Here is a 22,720-nt window from a genome sequence, read left to right on the forward strand (position 1 = left end):
ATGGAAAAAAAATCAGCTGTCATCAGCATACAAGTGACTAAATTAAGGTCGTGACTGGACATGTTTGGGCCTGTCTCTAAACTATATTATGTAATAACAATGGTAAAAACGGGCACAGAAGATAAAATTAATAGGTGCTCAGAGTCAAAATGACAACTGGCAATAAAAGTTTAGTTGAGCTGGAGATGACCAGTCACAAGGCCTTGCCTGGCCTTCAGAAACAATAAGGCTCAAGTTACCAGGAGAGGCTGAGGGGCAAAGGGAGGAGGATGCTCTCTTCACCCACAACACCATAACTCTCACTGGGCCAGAGCCTCTGTCACTGGATGCTGCTCTGGTTGGAGCTCCCAGTAACCTTTTAAATCAGGTCCCACTGACAGCTTCCATTAACATTCCTGCCCAGCCTGGCAGGCAATTGAACAAAGGGTAAGTGGGACAGAGCAGAGCATAGACTTTGGGGGTGGTGGTAAACTCTGGGACCAGGAACAGAAGAGCACATGGGTGCAGGACAGAAAAAGAGGAAAAAGCCACAAAGTGAGGGAGGGTAAAGATCAGAGATAGTGACGGAGACGGGGAAGGTACAGAGTGGAAAAAAAAAACTACAACAGGGAAGGGATCTGGAACTGCTTTGTATTTGTGTGTAAAGTTCTGAATAGGTGCTTATTTAGGCTCTGTCAGAACTAGTTTCTACATAATGCCGTTCAACCAATTTCGAAATGTTTATACCTGATCCCAAAAGCCACACTCAAAGTTGAAGTGTTAAACTTAACAACATAAAGTGCAGGGAAGATATGTATGTTTGCACTGAAGCACCGCAGCAATTTCCTAATGTTGTAAACCCGCTCAACATTTGGCAATAAAACCCTTTCTGATTCTGATATGGTGTTGATTAACCATGGAAATAAAAGTTAAAACTGTTTTTTCCAGACTGACATTCATGAACAAATGAATAAAAGCAACTGAAAAGAGTTCAAACCTAAAGCATACATTCTCACAACAGTTTCCAGGGAATTGGCCTAAGCATTTAAGGTCATATGTCTTGTATGTATAAGTGAAATATGAAATGAAATAGAAGAAACCTGCACAAAAATGAGAAAAGAAAAGGCACAGATCAATCAGTGGCTGACCCTCCCGTCCCAGGTCAGAGGTAGACAGCATGGGTCAAGTTGATATAAACCATACTTTGTGCATGCTGCCTCTAGCCATTATAGCATAGTGTACTGTGAAACAGTTACAAGGCGTTTGCCCATCATTAAAGGGGCGTGTGCATTAAATCATGTTTTGCCAGCTGAAAAAACCAGACACCCTTCAAAAGAGCCACCTGAGAACATTTGAGAACTCTTTGGGAGTGCAGTGGTTTTTATTAGCTATTTATTATGACACTGTGGTTGCTATGACACAAAATATACACAAAAGAGATGTGCTGGACGTACAAGAGTCTAACTTACTTCTGCTTAACTAGTGGACCCACAGCGAGCAAAATGTTCCTCCAAGTATTAGTTTCATATCAATATTGTGCTAGTTTGACACACTTATAAATACTCACAGAGCTGAGGCATTAACTTCTGCTGCAGCAAGAATAGCTGCTGCATTCCTGCAGCTAACAGGGAACTTGATAAACTAAACTATCCATTAATGTTAGGATGTGGCTGGTGTAGTGTATATCCTACCCTTTCTCCAGCTGGCTAAATAAATGTAATAGTGACAAGAAAAAAAAAAGAAAGCATCAGTGCACAGCAGGCTGCTCAGCATCTCTTAATGCTGCTGGCATTTCTTTCTTGTAAAAATGTGACACTTGCATTACAAAAAGGACTAAAAATGTACACCTGCCTCGGTTTAAAAAAAAAGCAAAGAACCTTTTGGCACAGATGCCCCATAAAAAAAAAAAAAGAAACTCTGTTTTTGTTACTTACTGATGGCCTCTACACTAGTTCTGCCCAGTGAGGTGTATTAAAAATCACCACTAGTCTCTAGGAAAAGCTACTGGCAAAGAAAACTCTGGTGACACACACACCCACAGACAGCTGGTCAGTGGAGGATCACTAGTACAAACACTAAAACATGCTCTTGTCATCTTTTATGCAGTTGAAAGGTGCAGAACATTACCGACTGCAGCTTTAAATCTTTAAATAATTTCAGCTGCCAATCATTCTGCTGGTCAAACCTGCATATACTTAGTCATCGCAGCATGACTGTTGGTTCTTTTATGGGAAATGACGCCAGTGATGTTCCTGTGTGGTCTGTGGGGGGACTTTGAAGACAAATGAGAGCTCTACATACAAAACAAGAAGAATTACAGAACTCTTAGGAGATAAATACGTGACGATACAATAAAGACTCTGAGAATCCATTTTTCAGTCTGTCTGTCACTGGAACAAATCACAATGGTTTTCAGTGACAGAAAGAAATATGCTTTGAACAACAGAAGACCAGGATATGTGGCAAACAAAACCTTGCAGAGTCCAATTTTCAACTTCCTTCTATTGCTCTCTAACAGATGATGCTGAAAAGTGCTCTTTGCCAGGAGCATTTATGAACAAAAGCCAGCCTAAAAAAACCCATCCTTGTAATTGGTACTATTGAGAGTGTTCTGTTTGTGTGAATAAGTGTGAGTGTGAGTGTGTGTGTGTGTGTGTGTGTGTGTGTGTGTGTGTGTGTGTGTGTGTGTGTGTGTGTGTGAGCATAAGCCAGTTGTATGGGAGAATTCAACATTAGTGAAGCTGGTGTGTGTCACATTCCATTCCTGACTGAGCCTCACTCAACCCACCCCCCCTGGTCTGGTTCCTACCGACTGATTCTGTTAATTACTTTGCCTTTTTTATTCTGAGAGAGCTGTGAGAAATGCCTCTCACCGCCACCGCTGTCCCACCCAGAACCCTACAACAACTATTAGCTTAATTACTTACATCTAACGTACTTCTCCAGTAATAATGTCCACATCAGCATCAAAGAGATTTCAAAGAACATCAGCTCCTACCCCTTCTTAACCCTATACACCACTTTCCTTTCAACTCCTTTTTTATCATCACTGCTGCCTGATGTGAGAATGTACCTTCTGCACTAATTTTTAATTTCCCTTGTATTCTTTGGAAGAGCTGATACTGCTGTGGTTCTGTGTGGTTAAGCTTTGCGCACTGTGCGCACACAGACTCATTTGGGCAACAGCATAGCCTGGGAAAGTTTGTGCGGAGCACATAAAATAGGGGAGTGGAGGCGGAGGAGTGCCGTGTTGGGGGAATGAGAGAAGAGGTGAGGAGAGGGCTTGGTACGAGGGAGGAGACGCGCCGCGGCAGCTCAGCTGTGTAGAAGCTAATGGGCTCTCATCCCCTTCCCACGACCACCACGTGTTTTCTGATGGGCACTCAAGCGGCGAGACACATATTGGTTTGGCTACTGACACAGAACTCCAGCCAGCTCGCTTCAGTACTGCTCTGCTCTGCCTATTCAGCATCTGTCTGAACTCTGGTTAGCCTGTATATGACTTTAGGACTGGCAGAGTATGAATCAGTAACCAGCCTCTAATAATGTGAGGAGGTAGTGGTTGATCTCACTTGCTGGAACAGCAATAATGAGAGATGAAAGACAGAAGTATGGCTCACAGACAGACAGTGACACTGATAAACTGAGTGGCGTGATGAACAGGGAGCCACCGCAAATTGATGTTTGTCTCTGTCAGCAAAGAGAAAGAAATTCTCCATTATGGGGCATCTACTAAACTACAGCCTCTCACATCAGCACATGTGTATATTTTATCATGAAGTATCACAAGGTTTAAGCTTTAACATAAATTAAAAGATATCTTTGGCAGCTTTGGCAAGGATTATGCAACAAATTTTATGCACAGAAATGTATAAAGTAAATTGTAAATTGCTTGAAAGTTGAGGAAACCCTCTTAGTACCAGTATGATTAAAGCTAACTAATCCAAATGTGCATAACTGAAGACAGTGTTCAGGCCCTCCACAGTCCGTCTGGACATTATCCCCTCTAATTTGTGAGAATAAAACTTCAAGCCCCTGATTAAGTGATCCAGGGTAGCCAATTGTTGTGACTGTACTGTGTGATGTTTGATCTGACTGTGTGGAATGTGGCGACCTTTGATCCAGTGACAACATTCAATTAGATAAGGTTAAGTAAATTGACCTCCTCCATCCCAGCTACTCAATCCAGAGCTGGATAAAGTGTAAACAGCTTGTATGCAACACAATGAACCAGAGTTTACAGTGAGTGTGCCCTGTTAACGCGTTGTAGTGTTGTTCTGCCTTTATAAACAGCAAAACAAAACTCCTTCGCCTTTCCTGCAGTGATCACTGGAGAGTCTCTCCCTATCTGCCTCTAAGGAGCTTAACTTGGAATTACTTGTTGTAATAACTCAATAATAAGAAAGCGTGTGTCACTGACAGACCTTAAAAATAAATGTACCTTAGTGGTAAAATGAGTCAGGGAGCCCCGGGAATTACATTACACCCAGTAGCTGACAAGCTAAATCACCATGTTGCAGCTGTGGAGCAGAAAGCATCATCAGAAAAATGTGGGAAATTTAATTTCTTCATGTACTGACTTAACTTAATAGAACATAAAGCTCAGCACTAAATGCTTCTAAAAGTAGGCATTATCAAAATCCATGCAGTGTCACTGGAATGCTGTTCATGTGCTTTACAGAGGAGATTTACTTCCTTTTTTTTTTTGCTATTTCAGTGTGGATTGCCAAAGTTCACCTAACAATCTGAATGAAGACATACAAAACGTAAAACGCTCACATCTATATTGTAAAACCTTTAGACATTTAAGATTTGTGACTTCAAGGAGGATCCACATTTATTATGTAGCCCCAAACACACAGGTAGTCACAAGGAAACACACCAAACATAAAGTTGAGTTCAAACTAGTACAGAAACATTACTACACTTTAGACTTCTGCCTTGTGCCCATGTTATTTCTAAGTGCTATAGACTTTTCATCTGGAAGTGACATTCACACTAATGTGATACGAGATCCTTTCACAGCCATTACAAGCAGTCATTACGCCTTTCCAGAGATCACGCTAATGAGACTGATTAGGTAATATTCTCTCCACTTTCACATGGTGAGAAAGGCTAATTGCTTATCTCCTTCCCTTTGACTCTACCTTACCTAGACAACAACCTTCAGAGGTAAAATAGCAGTGACCCACAATGACCTCTTTTCACACTTAGAGACTAAATCTTCTACAGCTTCAACCCCTTAACTAGGCAGAGAATAACTAACCATTATTATGACTGATTAATGTTATTTGTGTAACGGTAGCAGTGCTACATCTCATCTTTCCAAAATGTTATATTTCTCCTTTTATTCTATAATCTTTTATTTCAATTCTGTTACTTCACTGTTATTATAACAGAAGTTTCCTGAGTGTGTCATTTGCACTCATTTACTACGTGGTGTAAACACAATCCCATCTTCTGTTCATATTGAATCCTGAAGGGAAGATATAAAATACTCGCATTGGAGCTGTGATATCATTAGAGTGAGGACTAGCATCACTATCTTTAGCCTGAGTCACACTCCAACCCCACCCCATCTCTAGCCTTAGCCCTCATCTCTTTTTGCCCAATCTGTATGTTCGTCCCTCTGCCTCAGGCTTTAAGAACTGTGAGACTGGCCTAAATAGCCGAACACTTCACAGATGAACAGCTCCAGTAATGGGCTGTGATTGACCTCGACAGCCATCTCTGAGAGGATTCTCTGGGGTCTGATCTCCAGATTACCTGCCTTGCTACATACATACACAAAACATGATGAGAGTAGCTGCCTTGGTGATTAAACACACTATTGTGCAAGTCACTGGGTGCTTAAACAAACAAACACTTGGGATAACGTGTTTTGGTCGAGTTTCATGCCCTTGATTCTAAAATTGAATGGCAAGACTCATTTTAATTTGCATGAGGCAAAGCCCAATGAGTAAGTCCTGTTAAATTCTCATACTCCTTAGAATTGTATGAATGCACACTCCCAGACATTATCTGAAGTAGCTACTTGTCTCTTCATTTATTCACAGTCATCTCTTGTGAAATTTTGATCAGGTCCCAACAGCTGAAGAGCTGGTCACTTCATTTATGACATTTCCCTGGTAAATTGCTTTCTGAGGTTTCTCCCAAGCATGTACAATAAATGTATTTTTAGTACCATTTTGTCTACTGTAGATCTATCAGCCAGAAAAAGTTCAGGCAGCAGCTTAAAGCCATCAAGTTTCTGCCTGAAACCAAGCCAGACTGTTGATTTAACACTCTATGGAGTGAGTGAACACATGCAAAGGAGGGGAAAAGAGCATGATAGATGGACATATGAAAGTACGGCAGTCCTTTGAAAGATTGTAATGGAGGAGGCTACCAAGGGAGATCCCACTTCAGTTCACACCCCATCTACAGTGTCAGTGCAACCCATTCAAAGGCTATCATTTCAGTAAAGAGGCAAACATAGCATGTGTAGCAATTTCTCTGCATTTGCACGTGCATGCACTGACCAGTGAGTATAATGGAATGCATTCATGTGCTCAAGTCGAACGGTCAGATCAAAGTCAGGTGGTGCTTCAGTGCCACCTGCTCTCATTAGTCTTTGGGTCTGCAGACTCGAGGTACTGTAGAACCCCACCTGTTTCTGACTGCTGTGGACAGGCCTCTCAGGACACTTACATAAATGGGCACAAATACACACCAACACTTATATATAGGTTTGCATGAAATGTCACTATAATGCATGCAACATATACGTAGTATCTGCTCTCCTATAATAAATATGTTTAGACTTAATTCAGAATAAACTCTGAAGCAGTTTCTTCCCCCCATTTGTCTAATTTTAAAGCAGTAATTGAGAAGAAAACAGCTTTAATAACTATTAGGGAACTAAGTGTGTTCAGTATTACAGCACTTTGGGAATTTGCACAGGATTAATTCCATGTAGCTTTCATTATTCCCTTCAATATGTTAAAATTGAGATTAAAGATCACTTTGTTCCTCTATTCTCCCTGCTCCCATGGTATGGTAAAGAGATCAAAACTGAAGGGCTTTATAGGGAACATCTTTAACATTTGCTCTGCTCTCAGTGTGCTTGATTAAATGTAACATTTTGAGATCCCAGAGTTCTGAGAAAAGCATAAATCATTGTCTCGCAGCTGCTGCCGTGCCTAGGGAAAACACATGCTATCCCTCACAGACTCACACTCTCCCTCTCTCTTCTACAATCATAAAACTCACTCAAGCCATTGGTCCCTCCCTCCTCTGCTGAAATCACAATGGTAAAGTGAGTGTGTGTTTGGGGTGGGGGACACCTGCAGGCTGCTGCTTGCCCCACGGTTGAGCATAAACCCCAGCTCCTCACACGCCCTCTAGCCCTTTACTCTTGCACACTAGCCCCATCCAAGGCCCCTTAGTCCTTCCCATCCATCAGTGATGACAGACCCAAGACTGAGCCAAAAGCACATAGTCAGCCAGCCAGCCAGCCACTGTCCAGGGATCAAAATGATCAAACTGTCTCTTGAGTACCAGTGATAATTTACACTCAAAGTAGCACTAGAGGTCACTGTGAATGACATGGCCAAGGATTTCTGGTCCCAGTCACTAAAGGCACTGCTCTACTCTTATTAAATTCAAAAATAATTTATAGATCTAATACCAGAGGCATCCATTCCAATGCATGCTGGTGAATGATGACATGTCCCTGGCTCTCAACTAGGCCCATGTGGAAGAAAAACCTATGCCCTTCTGATCCTGAACCTGGATTGCTGTCTGCTGTGACTTAAAAGCAGCTACCTCACTTGCAGACTTGCCCTGCAGACTTGCATGTTTCCATTGTTGATTTATTACAATAGTTTATCTTTTATTTATTTAATTAAAAAGTGGCGCTGATATATTTTATTATTCATGTCTCATAATGCTTTTAAAGTTTTGTTATTTCAGAAGAAAAGAGCATGAAAAGGATATTGTGGCTATCTGGGTCGACTAATCAACTTGGAGAAAGCCTGTGGGACCGTCATGTTGTAATCTAAAGGGTTAATGGCGAGAAATAAAATTACTCGACCATTTTGGATCCATAAAAGAGGACACTTCAAAGCAGAGCTGCTTAGTTCTTCTGCGTAAAAACCCACGCCTTTAATTGTGTTTAATTTATTAGAATGTTCCAACCTCAGCTCTGTTAAATAAAAACACATTATTCCCGATCTGCAGGAGTTCTACAAGTGTACAGGGACTCCCTCCAACCGCCGACCATAGCCACCCAACCCACCCTCTTCATTTTCTAAGTAAATTGGAATTTTGTTTTAGTTCACTGGTAAACAATTAGACAGAAAACAGATGTCACTGGCCATATTTAAAAGCTACTCATCTCCTTAGATTAACTTTGTATAAAAGAGTTATAAGGAGTGAGAGAAAGAATGAGACAATTAAACGTGTCAAAGCTTTCATTAAAATACTGGACTACAAATAATTCAAATAAAACAATATATCAAAACAACCAATTTATCTTTACTTTAACACTGAAAATGAACATTTCCCAACATCCCCCCTGGAGATATGAGCCTTTCCGAGCCTTGAGAAATTAGAAGGTGCATGGCATTGAGGAAATGGCTTCTGGGATGAATTAAAGGATCTATAAGGAAAGTGCTGTTGATTTTCAGAGCCTGTCAAAAGCTCTAAGAAATGAGACAATGCAGAGATCACTCATACATAAAGGGGCAGAGGCAAAATACGAAAAAGCAAGACTTCTCTTGACTTATAATCAACTGCAGTCAATCAAATAAAGGTATATGAATGTATATATATTTAAACACTTCACTGACTACACACTGGTAGCTTAATGGCAATTACCCCCATTCCCCCCCTCCCCCGTTATGCTTTGAGAACTGGGCAGAAATCGCTCATAACTCTGCTGTGTTTTCCACTGCATCCTACTGTCAGGAGTCAGCTTTTCTCCCTACCCCGGTCGTATACTCAGTGTATAATGATCACACTTTAGGAATTTGGTAAATGGACTCAGCAGAACCACATGGGAAGAATAAAGTGTGTTTGATGCCAAGACCAAGTGCTCCAACAACTGAGGAATGTCATGATCACAAAATGTTGAACCTCTGAGCTAGCCCTGTGGGAGCAAAGTGTCCAGCCTATTTAGAGCAGTGCCACACCACCTTTCATCTCTTGCTGAATGAGGCGTTGCATCCATCATTCTATTAACATTGCTATAACAGGCTCCTAGTCACCCTCTGGATGACAGCAGGGACATGGGACATGTGGGCTAACCAAAGGCTTTGATGTAAGCCTGACCACCATACAAAACACAGAGCTTTAAGAGACACCCCAAAACCCTGTGTACACACACAAGTGTTATCCTCAGCAGCATGTTAGGAAAAATACAGAGAATGAGAAAAACGTTCCACGTGTGGTAAAGTTGTTACCTTACAGTCACACGCTGCTGACCCCCAGCTTTCACTACACATTTGATTATTAGATCAATTAGATGTCTAGGGCATTAATCGTTTCAATATTCCAAAAACAAAAGTGATTGATCTGAGACTGAAATGCACAAGGGGCGAAATACAGCTCTATCTTTGGTAGCACACACACACACACAATGTTTGTGATTCTCATTATCAAAGGGGTGAAAGCTATTTGCAAATATGGCACATATCACAGCTGATTTGTGGCTTTTCTCCGTCATTTAGACACATGTGAGTGACACATATTTATATAAGTAATATGAAGGTAAACATGCCCCAAGTCTGAATGGCAGCCAGTTAACTGACTGATGAATCCCACACTGTTAAATATCGTATGTCCGAAAAGAGACAATAGAGACGTTCAGACAGTGAGAGAGAAAAAAAAAAAAAAGAGCGATCTGAACTCAAAAGACAGGGGGGGGGGGGAAAGAAGAGAGGCAGTGATGAGAAGTAGCACAGACCTGCACTGCTCCACATCTGCTGGAGATATATTCAGTTCTTCTGGGAGTCAGCCCCCCCACCTCCTTTTACCTTCATCTCCTTTCGCTCTCCCACTCTCTTTGCTTCCTTTTGGTCTTCTGGTTTGTGTTCAGATCAGGTTTTAATATTCAAAAATATGTACTGCCTTTATGAGCCATGCTTTACTGAAATAATATGGTCTCTAAATCACAGTAATGGTTTGAGGCCGTGGACTAAACAGAGTTTACCAGAGCTCCTAAAAGTATCTATCTACTACATGTCTGAGTGATCATGTACGTAATCGATGGAAGAACATCTCGTCGGAAACACTGATTTTAAAAATCTGCCTTTCTGTCGCTGTAACATTCAGGAAATGTATTCAATGACTGTCCTCACATTTATCAAACCATTACCTCTCTAAGAAATGTCAGCCTGCCTTTTATTTGCAATTTACAGCAGTGTCCTGGCACTTGGTTTACTAGAAATGGGACAGTAAATGATAGAGTGAAATTTAAAGAGCAATACAGTGCCTGGTTAGGGATGACCTCCAAAATCTACTGTCGCTAAACAATAGTTTTCTTCTTACTTTCCTGCACCCTTAGGTACAACTGCATCTTCTTCTCACAGTTTAAACTACCTGAGGAGAGCTCTATACACACCTCAGAGCTGACATGTTTAAGGCCTGAGCCCTGATATGATTCAGGAGTTGGCGGTTTGCACAAATCAAGGCTACACAATGAATCTCTGTAGTCCGGTATTAAAAGGAATGTACAACTGTGACTCTGAAGACAACTCTGAAAACAAATGGAGCTGTATTGTTTTACCTTGTCACCCCAGGCTTCTCCTGTATCTGATCTTGGGATCTGATCTTGGGAGAGGGTTGCAGGAAAACAGCCCAGAATGCACTTTAAGGCCCCTACTGTGGGCTTTTAGAAACTTGGGAGTGGCTAAAGGCCATGACATAGTAGAGACTGTCCCATACTTCGAGAGGTATCAGTTTTTCTCGGGAAGAACGTTTTTTTTAAGTTGACGGTATGAAGAATATTAATAACACACTAATATCCGTGGTCATATCTATTTCTAGAAGCTCATACAGAAAAATGAGGGCATCCTTGGCGACATGTACAGATGTGATGATTAATATCCTACTTACTAAATCAAGCACTGCAGCACTTTAAATTTTGGAATTGGTTTGCATTTTTAGCTCTTTGGAAAGGCTACTGAATAATCCCACTCCCTCTCTCAAAAGGCACATGCATGCACCCACACACCCTCACAATGACACAGGAAACATAATCTGTGGTCTAGGGATGCAATCAAAACTGCAACCTGACATCAGAGCAGCCGTCAACAGCAATCCTCAAGTGGTTAGCTGTTGTTAGCCAGCTCAGCCCAGTGCTGACAGAGACTAACTGCTGTTTAGAGAAATCACACTGCCTGAAAAGAGATGCAGGGCTGCCAACCCTGCTTCAAGGACAGCAGAGTGGGAAACACTTATCGGCTTTACTAAACAAATAACTGAAAGGGGGCACTACATGACATTATGAGAGGAAGGAAAATATGACAACCTAAACAAATGGAGACTCCTGAATTAGATCACCAATAGTGCAGATATAATCAGTGCCTGTAACAAACCCAAACACCAAAACCACAACCAGAAAATGAACTAAAACCTGATTTATAAATGAAGGGTGGGGAGGGGTGGAGAGGAGCGGAGAGGAGAAAAGAGGGTAATCCATACATTTAAAACACTTATACCTGAGTTCCTGCAATCATCTCCTTGCTGAGGGACCTGAATAGAAAATGCCAGCAGGTCAGGGGCCAGCAAAGATTCAGGCTTGCGAATCTCATTAAGCCAGCGGCTCATATGTAGTTCTTTAGTGTCAGATGGACCCTGAATCAGAGGAACCAGCTTCTCCTTCACTCCCTCTCCTGAACCTGAAAGACAAGAGTAATAGTTTGTAATATTTTACAAACTCTCCACTTCTCCAAATCAAGCTATAATGACTCCCATAAATTGGAAAGCATTTCTGAAATAGGAATGACCAAATGTACACATAAAATAAAACATTTGTAAATGTTTCATGTATTAAAAACAGCCCTTTATTTGAACTTCCTTGTGATTCACCTTGAAGTAACTGCAACAGCACTATTTGGTTGCTATACAGAAGGCAAAAGGCCTAATAACGAATTATGAATTATTATTATTATGACCACTCCTATGCACCAGTAAAGCCATGTTTTGTTAATTTTTCACTTTAGTTGAAGAGCTCATAGTCCAAAAGAACAACTTTGCCCTCCATCGTCATTTTCACTCCTTATGTGCACATATTTGTGTGACTCTACAATAAATGGTCATTTTAAAATAAGGGCATTAACTGCACATGGTTTGCTTGTATTTCTATATTGACAGCTGCAATAGATCTACTAATCTGACCCACATCATGTGCAGCTTGACCTTGTGAACTCTGTGCTATGACACTAGCTCCAATAACATCCTTGCCATCAAAGACATGGCCACAGCCCAATGACAGCGCCCCAGGAGAAAACAGCAACTGAATCACATAGCTGGATAGAAATCAACATAAAGACTGAGCAGGAAAACGAGAGGGAGCAAGACAGAGTAGAGTGTGTAAAAGCATAAGTTAAAGAAAGTAAAAGAAGAGTCTAGTCTGTCTCACTCTTTCCCTCCTACACAGGCAGTAAAGTTTTAACAGGGCACAGCTGCACACACCTGGGGTCCTGGCGCACACTTTTACAGCTCCCACGGTTCCTGAGGCACATTTCACCGTCGCACGGCTGCAGAACTTCAGCTCCAGGTTTTGGACCGAGCCTTCGAGAGTCGGTGACGGGCCTGGATATTTCACACCTAATAAAAAAAGTGAAAAAAAGTGAAAATGAACTGCAGTCCGGCAGATTTAAGCACCGCTTCTGTGACTTAGTTAAACACCTGATTGGCCTTTAATTGTTCTTGACCAGCTAGTTGCTCTTAAACAAAGAAATCAAGAAAAGGTGTCCTCTGTTTTCAACAGTATTACTGATAGCGCATGTCTTTGACATATAATCTGAATTAAAATACATTTGCATATTAAGGTCAGCTATAAACCACGACAAACGACACTGGGCAATTTTTCTAAAATACATGATGCACCTTCTCAGTTTTAAAGTTTACACCAGTCCATACTTAAAGTTATTATTTTCTTTAATGTTATATCTTCTTCTGAGTACAAGCGGACAGGGTCTGAAAATTTATAGAGGTTATCTTTGTTTATTATTGCAATTTTTGTTTCCTGTGAAAACTTTTAGATCATTTTGGATACAAGACAGTCTGAAATCACACCCACACTGCTACGCCTAAAAATCATGATAAAAAGAGATCTAATTAACTTGTTGTGAGTAATCGTTTATTTCCAAAACAATATTCCATGTAGTCACGCTTGTATTCAGCTTAGTGTCAAGTACAGCTCACTTCACACCAGCATTACATCACAGGAGCCTCAAGTGTTCCTCACTCTATGATTACTTCTCTTAATGGCAGCCTAGTGTGGAAGAACCTCCTGTCTTCCATCTTTCCAAAATGAAACTGTTTGCAATGTGACAAGGAATTACATATTCTCTATTATATGTCAGTGTTATTTCTATGGTGAGAGGCTATTTCAAACACATAACAGGAGAAGCAGGGAGACGTAGCTGGATGACTAAAAGATACTGTGGAGTTAAGGAAGTTATGTGCCAAACCGCCTGTTGAGAGAGGAGAGGAGGATCCATTCATCACATGCTACATTCTTCCAGTAAGCTGGAACTGTCCAAGGGAATCACATTTAATTCTTGCATCACCTGTTCCAATAAGGCTTTCCTTCTCAAATAATCCTCTCATACAGCGATTGTGCTTTATTTCCTACAAGTGTCCACAGCACTTTTTCAGTCGAGTTTACAACTTACTGGGGCTTTTTCTGTCGTGTGTTGGCCAAGGGACGGCAAAGTCACTGAGCAAACGGCAAAAAAGCTTCAATATCAACATAAATAAACTCAAGTTTAGCATACAAAACACTTTCTACTGCAAATCTCACACACACACACACACACACACACACGTACATACAAGTGCTTCATTCTATGCAAAAGCACTTTTAACTTAATGTTCACTCACACCAATGGATGCTTGAAGGGCAACTCGAGGTTTGGTAACTTGCCTCCACTGAATCATCCCTTTGCAAATATGCAAACTTATGTCTAGATTTGGTCACTTACTCAGCCCAGGATGAATACAACCTTAGATAAGTGTAGGACGAGCTCTACTTCCTGAGCCACTCTACTAGTTTTATCCTCTCAAACTCTTTTGTATACACACAGATATTATATAACAAATTTCCTTCTTACACAGGTGATTGAAAAATCTAAACACTGTATAACCAGTGCTAAATTGGATGGGCTTTACACCAACATAGCACACAGTATTTTTCTGATCAACTAAAAATTCAAATGTAGTTTCACCGTAAATCAGCAGTGTGAAGTAGGGCATGTTTGAGTAGTCACACACATAGCACACTTAACCGGGGAATTATTGAAAATTGCTAAAAAACTCTAACCACTGACTTCCCTCCTCTCTCTCTCTCAGACAAATTGCCCATCAACCTCTTCACCTGCTGTCTAAGAGGCCCTCCGTGAGACCAGATGGAAGATGGTTATGTTAATAACCCTCCTTCTGTCTCTCTGTCTCCCACTTAATATATCTGCAGGTCAAACAGAGCAGTGCTGTACAACCACTCTGTGCATTTAGCTGCCTTATTCTGTTTAGGCTGAGGCTGTAATACTGGCAACCAGTAATATATATCTTTGTCTTGGAGCCACTTTCTATTTACACTGCAGTACAGTGTATATAGTTCTTTTAAGTAGATGGTAATGCCCAATGTAAACCTTGTAAAATAAAACAACACCACTCTCAAAATCTTCAGCATGCTCTATTGCAAACTAATGGCATCCAAATGATGAGCGTGATTTTGCTCTTTATACGGTTTCTTTCCCACTCCTAATTTTAACCTAAGAATCAGCAGAGCTGCAGAGTCGGCACCTTAATTATCAACCAAACACTAATCAGTGAGTCTGTGCTCCACACAACCAAGGGGGTGTCCCAAGTACACAATTTCAGTAATCTTATCTTCTATCTTTCTATATGTTTTTTTAAACCAGGGAAGCAACTTTGGTCTTCAAAGAATGTATGTGAAAATTCCCATAGATTTATGTTCATATGGATACGCGTGTATATACATGAAACACTGATTTCTAGATTAGTTCATGTGGCCAAGGACCAGAGGGAATGACTAAAAGTGATATATGTACTACATTAAGTTAGGTTCACTTCTCCCACTAGAAACAATATAGTATAGTATAATATGTATTTGTCATAAAAACATTGCCCAAGACATTTGGCTTTATTACTGAGTGTATCTGAGTAAACCTAAAAACACATGACCCATCTACCCTGAAAGAGTAGCCTATTCATGGAGAATGAATAACCAGACTCAGTGACCATTTGGCCTTTTTCAACACAGCACTAAAAGAAAAATGACATCAACAATGATGAGTTGCCCCGACTGTTCCCCAGAGCTTGGACAAGACGAAGATGTTAAAAGTGCAAGCCAATCTGTAATATGACAGGGGCCTTTTCTTCTACTCTGTGTTCTCTTTGATAAATGGCACTAGAGGTATCACTATAACATATCCCCTTGCCCACATAGATGTCCTAAGGGCACTGTGCACCTGCTGGGTTGGTGGTTGTTGCATGGGGGAGCTCTAAGCAATGTTTTGTCCAGCTGTTAGGACTATAAAATGTGGGGTACACAGAAAGAGTAAAAACACAAGGGTAGGTAGTTTGTTGGCTTAAACAGCAGTATCCCGTGTGATTCATGTGTGTATGTTGGGTTAGAGTGTGTATAGAGTGTGTCAGTGTGACTGACTGAGTGAGTGAATGTGTGTGGTACTGTTACTCGTCAAGCAAAGGCAGGTGCAAGAAGTACATAAACACACAGCTAGGGGCCAGAGAGTATGGCACTCCATCAAACACTAAGGGCGCAACTGTGGGCAGCTGGATTTGCCATAGAAAACACCAATGAGAAAGTGCGGAGAAGATGAAGGGAAGGGGGCCTGAAAGTCAATAAAGAGGGGTAGAAAGAGCTGATGCAAAAAAGCAGAATGCACACACTAACACATGCACCGTATGGGAGGTGGAGGGTACTTTCTTTACTTTCTGCATACCTCAATAGTTGGCGTGTCCATGGTTCAGTATATATGTGCAGCACATCTGCAGGCTTGAAAGCCATGCTTTACACATTCCAACATGTCCTGCTCTCACAGCTTTGGGGAAGGCTATGGGAAAGTTGTCTGCCTACAATGGTGGACCAGGCAATATTCTACCTCAAGATGCGAACCATTTCTTTTAGTCTATATTCACAAAACCCAGAAATAGTTTTACTTTCATTTATGATGCTATATAAAAAAAGGTTTATTTTTCCTGTTCTTCAAATACTACACCATATAACAAGTCTGAAAAAAATCCCAAGACAGACAAAAAAAGAGATAACGATACAAAATACAGTAAAAACCAAGCTATAGGACTTGTGCTAGAACAACTATTAAAAGCTGTGTTTTGATTACCCTCCCTCTTTGCAGCTACATACTCCATGCATTAATGACCAGCTTTATGTGTGATGGAAACAAGTTAAAAAAAGGATGTAAATTATCTCAAAACCATAAAGGGCAGGTGAAAAGACAAAGACAGACAAAGAAGGGGAAAGAACCTAAAGTATTAAAACCTCCAAGGTTGGCAACGGGCCCACAGCAGCTAGGGGGCTGACAGAAAAAGAGGTAGACATAGACAAGTTGGGTAGCCTGAAAGCAGCCAGCTGAGCCATTAAGTGCTGATGCAGAAACAATAACTGTCTCTCCTAAGTCAGGAGGGAAGCAGTAGAAGCAGTAAGTAGGAGCAGGTCTGCTGGCATCTTGCCCAGAACTGACACACAGCAAAAATGCAGACACATGCTGAGAGAGTGGGACAGGAAAACAGACAAGGTGAACCAGTAGTGGTTTGTTATGCAGTTAAAACTAAAAGGAGAGCAGCTTTGTTACTCAAACAAAGGTCTGCATTACAGAAAGAAAAACATCGAGTTACTACGATAACAAGAACTGATTTTTATGATAGTAAAAATGACATTGAGGTACTTTTGGGGGATGCATTAAAAGTTCATTATGGTTCCATCAGAGAATCTTTCTTATGAAATTGCGTTGATATGACACGTGTTGTGATTTAACACAACATAAATAAAAATAAACTGAGCTGAGCTAAATCATAATTGATATTTGAAGGGATTGCAGTTAGAAAAAAAAATATCACAACTACTATTTAGCACAGGTTAAAGCTGTAAGAATATCTGCACACAGGAAGAATATGCATGTTTGATTTCAAACAGATGTAAACAACAACAACAGCTGTTTGTAGATAGATGAAGGAGCTGGGCAGTTTATATAACCAGTAATTGCTGCCAGAGTTTGGGTTGTTTTTTGAGGGGGGCTTTGCATATTAGGAAGAATTGCTTTTTGTTTTGTTTTTTTTTTTAAAGTTGGGTGGTGAGACAGAAAACAGAAAAGCAATCCAGCAAGTGTCTGTGAACAAAAATAATGGGTTTCCTTACACATATGACAAAATCCCAGTCAAGCTGCTCCTACCTCACTGAATGAAGGTTACAGCGGTACTGGTGTGTGCAAGCGGTACTCGCTCCCTATAACCGTCATGGTATAAAGACAATGATGGGGTATAAGTGCCGGTGGTAGCAGAAGCTGGGGGTCTAATTTTCTTGATTTCCATCCCCTCCAGGTGCTGCTGGCTTTTCTGTCGGCCCACTGAAGCAGTGACACATGTTCTCCACACATTCAAACTGTGGTTCTCTCTGCCACTGAATTACCACAATTAAGGAGTCTTCATGCGGAAGCAATTTGGCCAATACTAATGTGCCTAGGCAGTGAGGTTTGGAAGACAGTGGTTGGATGGGGTTGGGGTGGGGGGGGGGGGGGGGGGGGGTTGGGAGGAAGGGGATCAAGAGCAAAACTGAAGGGAGAGTTATAAAAGAAGTAAGATGAGGGAAAGAGAGAGAGTGTGAGAGAAAAGGGGGCGACAGATGTGCTAAATGTGATAGACAAACATGTGCCGTGACATAGAGGATTCCCCCATTGCCACTTGTAAGGAAATAATTAGTCGGTGGTAAGATAGGTCATTAAAACACAGTTCTGGTTGAGAAGGTCTGCCTCTCAATCTCCCATATCCCCAGCCTAATGCTGCTCTGACAAATTTGGTTAGCATAAGAAACAGGGGCATTCTAGCTTTGAAGCAGATGCCAGGATGGAATACCAGTGTGGTTTCACCATGAGAGATGCTCGAAACTACAGACCACAGCTAATGACGCTAAACCAGTCCCCTCTATTGCTGAAATCCAACTCTGGATTACTATCCGTTCTCTCTCACACTCTCTAGATCTCTGCATCTCTATAGCTTATTCTTGTCCTCTTTCACAAGCTTTTCCCTCCTCACTCCACTTCCCTTATGAGGGGAGAATTAAAGAGAAAACGAGCAGAGCATTCTTGTTTATCAATAATCCAACGAGATCAATATTTATGTCTGAGCTTTGCAGAGGCTGACTGTGTCTGTGTGTGGTGGTAGCCAAGACGTGACTGGGGTTTTGGTGCTGCTGAGACACTTCAATGGGAGTTACAGTGGAAATTTATGGCTCTGTGACGTGGAGCTATGTGCTCAGTCGGCACTAGTCACTACCCTCAGATGGGGCGGTTGGCTCACAGCAGGGAGCCAGCTCTGCAGACACTACCAGATGACATAAATACAAACAGATTTATTTGAGGCTGTCATTGATTGGTAACATTCAGAGAGTCTGCTGCAAGAGCTTTAAAGTCTATTAGTCTTTTAGTGTGTTTCATTTAAAGTCTCAGAGATGTTCTTCCCTTTAGTGTGTGCGCTTGTATTTAGTTTTTATTAAGAATTACCTATCTCTGTTATCGAAACATTATGCTGAAATATGTGCAATGTCTCTCTTTTGATTTTTATTCTTCATCAAAGGCTCTAATAGCTTTAATGTTTACAATCAGTACAGTATCCATATTATTATACACACACAACACAACAGTCTTTAAATAATCTATACTTTCAAAAAACTGTTCACACTTTGGGCTCTGTTTATTACATCATCTGTAGGTGACATATTTTAGAGGCCAAAAGGGAGTCTATGTGGGATTTTCATATCATATTTCAGTTTAACACTTCAGGGAGAGATGAGCTCATTATCCCAACTCTAATGGGCAAAAGCTTAAATCTGTAGAAAATGTTCTTATCCCATGTGTGGCATGCTTGGCAGTAATCAGGCTTCTAAAAAGTGTAGTAGTTCTTTAAATTAAGCACTAATTCAAGTACTATAGTGCGTGTCAATGCTCAGTTGGATTTAGTGTTCAAGTAAATTACACCATCCAACATTCATATCAGAGAAGGAAGAAATAAGTCAAAACTCAGAATTCCACATTCTGCACTGGGACCGTCCATGTTCTTCAACATGCCTGGAATCACATCTCATTTCCCATGATAGAAAAAGTGAGCTACAATTCAAACAAACAAGGGGAAGAAACTACTTGGCGGAATTTCAGCTAACTTCTGTGGACGGTATGAGGAAAAGAGGCATGATAAATGGACAACCATGGTGAGAAAAGACAAGCATGATGTCCCCCTATGAATGCTTAAGCTCACCAAACCAACTTTGATGTGGAAATGCGTATGCGTATAGATATTTTGCATCTGTGCATACATGTGAAAAGCAGTTTAGTGAAAGTTACGCTTGATATGTTATTGCAACCAGACCTCAGGCACTTCCTGGCGCTCTCATCCCATTAAACGTATAAATTTTCGCGTAATCCAATGTTTAATTGTGGGACTACACAGCAAACTTCTGCTTTGCATCGACTCCGCTGGCCTCTCTGATTAGCTCAGGACTAAAGTGAACAACAGAGAAAGAGCAGAATTCTTCATGAAGACACAAGAAAAGCAGGGAAGTCTGGACTGACTTAAAACATCATCACAATCTGCCAGGAGTGGAGCGAGCCCGTCTGTAGCTCATTGAAGTTTTCATTGACAAGAACCGTCTCAAGTTCCAGCCAAGATTTATTTATCAATTCTCTGATGCTGACACGACGTGTTTTTTATGTAAGGTTGCGTACGGATGAAAAAAATCCTTCTTTCTTTCTTTTCCTCCTGCTTTCTTCCTGTCCTGATGTCAATCCGTGAAGAAGACAAGTCGACAGGCAGAAATTTCTCTCAAACCAATAAGTTACCTCTTCAAAGAAATATGGATACTTGAGTGAGAGGCCAGGCCACGCTGAAACAGACATCTCAGGGTTTTCATTAAGCTTCTCAACCCTTTACTGACATTTGTGACAACCGCAGACCATAAAAAGGGCTGTTGTCCTTCCTTTCTTCACAGGAGAACAATCAAAAGAACTATCAAAACAATCTCCATGAGCTAAGTGTATGGGCTCATTAGATGACGGGGCAAAGCTGCATGTTCCTCTGACTTGTCTTGATTAATAGATGAGAAACATTAAGGTTGTGAGTAATAAGCCTGTGTCAGCCAAAATCTACACAGGAAAACAATGAAAAACTGAGAGAGTGCAACCTCCTGTGTTCAGTCTTATAGCCAGAAGCATGCTACCAACAGCTGCATTATTAGTGGCGCACAAGAGAAAAAAAACAGAGGAAGGAGGAGGTAGCAAAGACAGATGGGCAAATTCTGGGACCAGAAAACATAAAATCTAAAACATACGAGGCATCAGATTACACAGGTGACAGGACGATTTGAAAAGTTTTCCCCCCTCTTATAACAATGAGCTATTACCGATATTTATTGTGCTACAGCATCACAGGCAGTTAGATCACAGGGATATAAACTGCTGGCCATGACAAGAGCAGCCTTTTTCATGCAGTGCAAAAATGCGTAAAACTATTGTTGATGTGTCTCAAAGATCATGTTTGTTTCCAAGCAACGGGAGATATCAGTGTGAAGAAAAGCATAAGTAAGTCTCACTAATGTGACCCTGAATGGACTTGGCAGGTTTTTTTCCCCCAATCGTTTCTCCAGCTTTTTCTTAACCCCCCCCCTCCTCACCTCACCATGGTAAGTGTAGGGAGAACTAAAAACAAAGGGCTTGTTTTAATAATGATACGGTTAAATGAGTGAGAGCATACGTCCCTTACTAACATTAACAACATGCCTGTAGTTGCTATGCAGTGAGAACATAGTCTTGATTATTTGCCTTAAATGGGATCATATGTTCAGAAGCTAGCTATATATATATATATATATATGATCCATTTAAGATGGAGGTAGGAATACATTGCATTTGCAAATATGCACGATTCTCTGCCTGTGTGCCTAAACTGACACGCAATTAGGTGCCAGACCTGGGATTAATAAAGCAAGCCAATGACCAGTTGTATTTCTGGGCACAGTTGGCCCCACACTCTCACCCTCTTTATTTCATTCTGTCACTTTTCCCTTCAACCTTTATGTTCCTTTTTCTTTCATTTTTCATCTTGCTCATTATATCATTCACTCTCTCGTCCTCTGTTCTTTTCCCCTCATGTCTGTCACGCTAAAGCTATGTCACAGCTCGTATATCACCCAGCAATCATCTAAAGCATGACTGGTGACCACCACCAACCAACTTTTACCAGACCTCCCTCTTTTTGTCGCAGTCCAGACCACCACAGAGCTCCAAGGCCGGAAAACCAGCTGTGGTAGCTACATTAAAGTTCAATCCATCAATGGTGGAAATGCCAATTTTATGCTAATTTAAATTGCTTTGATCTTTTATCTTTCAAATATAGCCTTGTAGAGTAAAATAAGGAAGTGAGAACCAAAGTTACAGTCAAGGGCAAAAGTCTGGACAGTAGAAAGTTTATACCGCTCACTTATAACTCAAATAAGACAAGTTAAAAAAATTACTTTTGAGCGTTTTAAACACCGCTCATGTTTAAAAGAGGTGCAGGCAAAAAAGAAAAAAAACAAAAACATCCATTGTATAAAATGTAAATGAGCTGCTCAAAGGGTGTGCACTTGCGGTATATGGAATTGTTGCTCTGTCACAGATGTGACAAAGACAGAAATACTTAACTACACACACAGACTTGAATGAAAGCAGGAAAGGGCACAAGGTTTATTCATAATTATCATCTTTTTCTAATCAGGCTTTGTACCAGTGCTGAGTGTAAACTGGTTATTCATTCAGACATTTAATGAGACTGCTTTCAATAATATATCCTTGAGATGTCAGTAGAAATACATGTGAGAGCCTAATGTGGTCAGTAATTAGCAATGACAAAAAGAATCTGGGTGGATTAAACTTTTTCACTACCAAAATTAGACACATAAACACAATTCTTACGCACGGTGTATTTTACACTCACACAGAACTGCATAGAGTTGAGTAAGATGTGGGAGGTCACTGTGGTCAGTGTGTTGCCGAATCTGAGGTTAGCAGTGGGTAAAAGTATTGGTAGACAGGAATTACTGGCTACTACTATTACTGCTGCTGCTACTAAAAACCACAATAACATGCATAATGTATAAACATTAGAACACGCATATAACATAGAACCGGGAATTCTGACAATTACAAAAAAAGAGGAGAATACAAAAGAGGACCTAGTAACAAATCCAAAAAGAATTGGGAACAAAATAAAAGTTGTCAAC

At 40.8% G+C, this 22,720-nt stretch overlaps 1 protein-coding gene across 4 annotated transcripts in view; it reads right to left on the reverse strand.

Moving 5' to 3' along the window:
• Positions 1-22,720, reverse strand: part of vps13b (vacuolar protein sorting 13 homolog B) — a 314,335-nt gene that overhangs the window by 208,708 nt on the left and 82,907 nt on the right. For all 4 annotated transcript variants that reach the window (XM_026183458.1, XM_026183460.1, XM_026183459.1 and 1 more), the window contains exons 18-19: positions 12,658-12,792; positions 11,682-11,861 (exon numbers count right to left, since the gene is read on the reverse strand). In XM_026183458.1, coding sequence (XP_026039243.1) covers positions 11,682-11,861; positions 12,658-12,792 — 315 coding nt within the window. The remainder of the gene's footprint in view (positions 1-11,681; positions 11,862-12,657; positions 12,793-22,720) is intronic.

Source organism: Astatotilapia calliptera, chromosome 11 (genome assembly GCF_900246225.1).
Source record: "Astatotilapia calliptera chromosome 11, fAstCal1.2, whole genome shotgun sequence".
NCBI lineage: Eukaryota > Metazoa > Chordata > Actinopteri > Cichliformes > Cichlidae > Astatotilapia > Astatotilapia calliptera.